Genomic DNA, 6082 nt, shown 5'->3' with positions numbered 1-6082 from the left:
AAAGAGAGAGAGAATATTTATTTGTATTATTGGTGTAACTGTGTGTTATTCACTGGTTTAACCTCTATTTATACATGCAAGGAAGCTCCTTTTTTTACTATCATTAAATGTAAAAACTTTGGTAACATAGCATTTCAGTATGGAAAAAATGAGTCGCCCATAATTATCCATTTCATTCTTATCGCAACAAACTTTAACACTTTCAAAAACACTAGTATCTTTTAAAAACTGCAATTATAAATACAAACACAAATTTTGTTTTATTTATCAAACATAGAAGGAAGAACTTATATGCTCTTTTTTTTTTTTTTTTTTACCATGGGCAAGAATTGGTTTTGAAAAACACAAACTCTTCCAAAAACTTTTCCGAAATCAAGCCCAAGTTCGATCCTCAGCAATAGCTGGGTCGTCATTGGAGAGTCTTGCAGCAAGTTTGTGAATGGATGGGAGTATGACCCAAAACAAAGTAACAGGTAACGAGAATCTTGATCCTTTTTAACCATTAACGCTAAGTCTCCACCATCGGTTACAATTCAAGTCGATCCATGGGTTCCTAGGTTAAATTTAGGCTAAATACAATGACAAACGTGCTTACTGCTTACTTAAAGTGATTTTATTGGAGAAGGAAAAAAAATCAAGGAATGCTAGACCATAAAATGAAAAATGGAAAACAACATTGCATGTGTAGATACAAGGGTATGATGCCATTGATATTACGCATTGCATAATGCAAATAAGTATTAATTAAAATTCTTTCCATAAAAATATTATTATTGACAAATAATCCAGGTTTTAAAACTTGCTCACGTACACGTACGATACGAACCATACTTGCAAACGCAAAAGCTAACTTCAATTTGAAATTCTTAACAAAAATAGATGTTTCACGTATTTATCCAAAATAAAGACACAAGTTTTTTTTTTATCTTTTTAAAGCATCACCATTTTATGATGATCATAAATGATTTCTTTACTGCATATAAAAATCCTATAAAATAAATGATTGATCTGTCAAATTTTCAAGCACCATAGGAATTCATAATCACAGTCTAGCAAACATTTGAAACATTCGTAAGTGATCAACTGATTTCTCCTCAATCTTAAGTTGTAACTAAAGATTAATAATTTGAAAGGCAAAAAGATCACGTCGTCATATACTGAAACATCTCATTCTAGGAATCTAAAAAATAAAATATCCATTACAAAATTCCAACACAACCTTAAAATCAAAACCAAGATGTTTGAAAACTCATTTCTTTCCAGCCTTGGCAGCATCAGAAGCCTTGGTCTGAAAATATTAAAAATAGGTTACTATTTTTACTAAGCAAGAGCAATACGAGATGAACAATCAAATAAAAAAACAATTTGCTTTTGGCAACTATTTACCTTCTTTACTCCACGGATCTTCTTTGCCCTGTTCTTTCTCTCCTTCATTTGCTTCCTTGACTTTTCAACCTTAGTATCAAGTCCATTCTGCAAATGACAGGATTTTAGTGAAGGATTATGCAAAACACAGCAACATGGCACAGATATTAAAGAAGAAAGTTCTAATTCCCCAAGACCAAAAAGAACTAATGGATGCATGACAAGACATGAGAATGGTCAGATTCAGCTACAGTGTAGGGTCTTGTACAAAATATCTCAAGAAATTCTAGCATAGTAAAGGTGTAATTAATCCAGCAAAACAAATTATTGTATTGTTTAAGAGGAAGCAATTGTTAGAAGCCAAACAGCAACTAAAAAGAGCTAATGATTTCATCTGAAAACTAATGAATTCTAATATGCACAAGCATTCAAATTAATCTTCTTGGAACATCTCTATTGTTAATGCTCATTAATCATAACAGTATACAATTTCATGTCACATTATGGATCAACAATAAAGATCAACATATTTTCACCCCATGCAACTCCAATCTAAAAATAAAAAGCAGTGCTGACAAGAATTGGAGTACTATATTATTATACATAGAGGCATCCAATAACGATTAATATTAGTAAGCACTAACTTACCAATCTTACAATTTACAAAAACATACATCCTAGTTGCATGAAATTGTTTCTCATTCCATAGCAATTACACTCATGAACAAAAACCACATTAGAAAAACAAAAAACCAAGTTATCTTACCCTAATTAGTCTGTACTTAGGCTCATACTTCTTTGCATTCTCAACAGTGTCATAAATCAAACCAAAACCAGTGGATTTGCCACCTCCGAAATGGGTGCGGAACTTAAACACAAAGACGGTGTTGGGGTCCTTAACATCATAGATTCTAGCAAGCTTCTCCTTAAGCTCAGCCTTCATATTCCAAACACAACAAAAATTAGTAACCCTAAACACCATTATTGTCCAACCAATAACTACCTGACAAAAATCAATTAAATCTAAAGTTTTCGGCTAACAAACAGAATGTACCTTAGAAACATTTGCCCTCCCTGGATGAAGAACATCAATGACCTACAACCACACAATTAAAGAGAAAACGAGGCTCAGCTAAATCGTATGTAGCGCTCAATTCATCTATCATTATCAGATTCCAATTATTCCAAAATGTAGATACTTAAAGTCTATGATAAATCCATAAAAACAGTGTGAAAGTGAGAATGGTGAACGAACTCACGAATTGCTTTCTGGAGAGGAGCCTGTTAGTCATAAACTTCCTTGTTCTGATGGTAACCGCTTTGTCAGCCATGTTTGTTGAAGCTTGAGGACCCTAATCGTGCTGGAAGAGTGTAGTGTTGAAACCCTAAGAAAACTACATCCATATTTATAAGGGACAAACCCTAACTTGCAATTTTTTTTTTTTTTACTTAAGCACGGGTGCACACGGATCGGATTGGATCAGATGTATCCGCAAAACAGAAACTTTATTTAAGTGCATATTTCTACATAAGAAATTCAATAAAACTCTTTTATTCACACTTTTAAACCTATTTATTCCTATAGTATTTTTAAACAAACGTTTCTTAAATAACAAAAAATAAACAATAATAGGAGGATCTCACCACAACTAAACAGGACCAAAGAACAAGTGAACAAGTATAATTCATGATATCTAATTCTTTTAGACATATAAACAATAACAGCAGTATCACACACAACAACTGAAAAAGTAAGATGACAGAAAACTAAATTATAAAATCCGACTATGTTCTAGATTTCATACTTGTGAGTTTTATATACTCTTCTGGTGGTACTAACACCGACCTAGAAACAGCCAAAAACTAGTTTATATCCGCAACCAATTCCCAATTATTCACAATTCACAGTTCAATTAGTTTAGAATCTGCCAAAAACATTTATTCACAATTCACAGTTCAAATGACCTTCACAAAACTCAAATGATCTTCATAAAAGAATACCTGAAGTCCTGAACAATGAAGCTGATTCGCTGAAAGGAGGACGGTGAACCGACGAGAACGGAGGACGGCGATGCGGCAGTAAGGCAAGGCGGCGAGGACGTCAAGGCAGCGAGAACAGAGCACCACGGACTGAGAGGATGGGAACGTGGCAGGAACTGAGTACGACTGACGGTGATAACGCGACAAGCACGCGAGGCGGCGAGAACGTCTAAACCAGGAAGAGGGAGGGATGAAAGCAAGGAAAAGCGGCGAGAGGAAGCACGCGACGAAGAGGCACGAACGCGAGGAAGAGCGGACGATCTCCGGCAAGCAGTCTCCGGTGGCGGTCAAGGAAGAAGGAGTGGCCGAGTGGTGTCTCTGATCTCTGAGTGCGGGTGAGGGTGAAGGGTAGACTGCAGCGGCTAAAAGAGAGCGAAATGTAAAATTAGGGTTATATATATATATATATATAATTTTGATATCGTGATAAATCTACTCACATATCAACAAAATATAATTATTTTAAATTTTAATATTACCGAAATAAATAGTCATCTAAAAAATAAATATTACAAAATCTAAAATTTTTAAAAAATTTTATTATAAATTTATTTTAAATTTATTTATGTATTAAAAATTTATAAAAAAAATATTTCATTAGAAGTAATTAAATCAAATTTTGATAATTAAAATAAAAATTTTATAGTTATTAAATAATTTTTTATTTTAAATTACAAAAATTAATAATTGTAAAAGAATCTTATATGATTTAATTTAAGTAATTGAGATTTTAGAATTTAATATTTTAATTTTTATAAATAAAAAAATTTATTTTATTATTTTATATTTTAAATTAGAATTTTTTATTAAAGGATAATTAACAAATTGATAATTAAATAATATTTTTAAAATAATTTTAAGAGATTAAATTAGATTTCAAAATTAATACAACATAACCTAATTTGATTTAGAATTTACTAAACTCCAATTAATCTAAAATCTCCAAATCTAATTCTAGCCCTAACTAAAAAAAATCTAAATTTCATCTAACTCTAATCCTAAAGAGTAAACACCCAACGCGGTCCCTATCCATTTCTAATTAGGACAACGCGATCCCTTACCAAAAAACTAACCCACGCCGGTCCCTGTCTATGCAAAAAATCACTCATCGCGCCCCTTCCCGTTTATCCCCCGTCCATAGTTGATGGAAAAAGCTGATGTGTCACTTATCGGCGCTGATCTAGCAGTTAGGCCAAAGTTAAGTGCCAAGGTGGATAAGTGGAAATGGACAGGGTCGATTTATCCCCCTGTCACATTAAGAAACGACGTCGTTACTAGGTTAATAAGAAGCAAACGTCTCCTTCATCATTTCATAACTCCCCAAGCCCTAACTCAAATTTACAGAAATACCAAAATCCCTCAACCTTCTTCGCGCAATAGGACAGAGAGTGGTGGAAGTAGCAATTGTTGGTGCTGACAAGGGTGCTGATAAGGCCGCACTCGGAGGACTCTTCTAACGCCATAGTTGACGAAGTGACTGACGTTGTGCAGTAGAGGCAGCTTGAGTCGGCATTCAGGTTAGTAATGAATCTGGGCATCAAAAATATCATTCTAATCCAATATCTGTTCCTAAATTGCATGTGGGTGTATTAGTGTTCAGTAGTTTGAAATGGGTTGCCTGGCTGTTTATTATTAATATTGTGATACTGAATGGATTTTGAAGTTTTTTAGTTAATTTGTTAAATTATTCATGTTAATTGTCAGTAGTTTAGATGATTAGGACAATGATATTAAACTGTCATGAAATGGATTTTGATTAGTAAAAATAATTTTCAGATGGATGAGTTAGAAGTAGTTCCTGTTTTCCATCATGGAGAAATTTTGAAGAGGAATGCACATGGCAAATTAGAATATGTTGATGGAAAAGTCAAGAAGTGGCCAGCTTTAGACATTGATTTGGTGAACTTCTTTGATTTTGAATCATTGTTGAAGGAACTGGGTTACAGGGAGTACAAGATGATGTTTTGGTTTGATAGCACGGCACCTGACTTGGAATCTGGGTTACATGTAATGAGGGGTGATACTGAGATAAATGACATGAAGAATAATAAGATTAAAAACAAAAACAAGGGGACAAAGCATATTTATATCTACTTTGATTACCCGATTAGTGTGCCAGAAGTTGTGGATGTGGAGATGCAAGCTGAGGAGGTTCTTATGAGTCCCTCATCTTCCTCAGGTGATGGGTATGAAACAACTGAGGACGAGCCATATAAGCCACCTCCTCCGGAATATGAAGAGACTCATAGCAGTGATGATAGTGAGGTACAGAAAAAGAAGGAGAGATTGAAGAAAAAGAAGAAGAAAATGGTGTCACCAAGGAAGAAAGCTAGTCAGGGTCTAGATGGGGAGGGGAAGAGTGGTCCACCTGGTGAGGTGAAGGATGGAGCAAATGGTGGGGTGAGGTTTGGCCCAAATAGGGATTTAAGCAAGGATGGCCCAAAAAATAGGGATAATCCTGGACCAAGTAAAGGTGGTCCATCTTATTCTCCAAAGACAGCCAAAAAATGAGCTTCCAAGAGATATTCAGGTAGGAAGAGAAAACATATTCTGAAAGATGAAAAAACTGTGACAGAAGGTGCAGTAGTTGATGGGCCTGAAGTAGGTGGTGGTGTGGATGCTAGACATGGATTGGCTGGGAATACAATGCCATCAAGTTTTGATATTATTGGGGAAG

At 34.6% G+C, this 6082-nt stretch overlaps 1 protein-coding gene across 3 annotated transcripts; it reads right to left on the bottom strand.

Annotated features, from left to right (window-relative positions):
* Positions 1-1003: 1003 nt before the first annotated feature.
* LOC112745024 (small ribosomal subunit protein eS24z) lies at positions 1004-3864 on the bottom strand. 3 transcript variants are annotated; one of them, XM_025794842.2, is made up of 6 exons: positions 3367-3864; positions 2625-2759; positions 2420-2461; positions 2132-2302; positions 1387-1473; positions 1004-1288 (listed from the first exon to the last, which is right to left on the bottom strand). In XM_025794842.2, exons 2-6 carry the CDS (start codon positions 2694-2696, stop codon positions 1250-1252), a joined length of 411 nt encoding a protein of 136 aa, XP_025650627.1. In that variant the 5' UTR covers positions 2697-2759; positions 3367-3864; the 3' UTR covers positions 1004-1249. The 3 variants fall into 3 exon arrangements, with proteins under 3 accessions (XP_025650627.1, XP_025650629.1, XP_025650628.1); XM_025794844.2 differs by having other exon boundaries at positions 2625-2726; positions 3367-3817; XM_025794843.2 differs by having other exon boundaries at positions 2625-2750; positions 3367-3786.
* Positions 3865-6082: the final 2218 nt, after the last annotated feature.

Source organism: Arachis hypogaea, chromosome 2, assembly GCF_003086295.3.
Source record: "Arachis hypogaea cultivar Tifrunner chromosome 2, arahy.Tifrunner.gnm2.J5K5, whole genome shotgun sequence".
NCBI lineage: Eukaryota > Viridiplantae > Streptophyta > Magnoliopsida > Fabales > Fabaceae > Arachis > Arachis hypogaea.
This window is presented reverse-complemented; position numbering and strand designations above follow the sequence as displayed.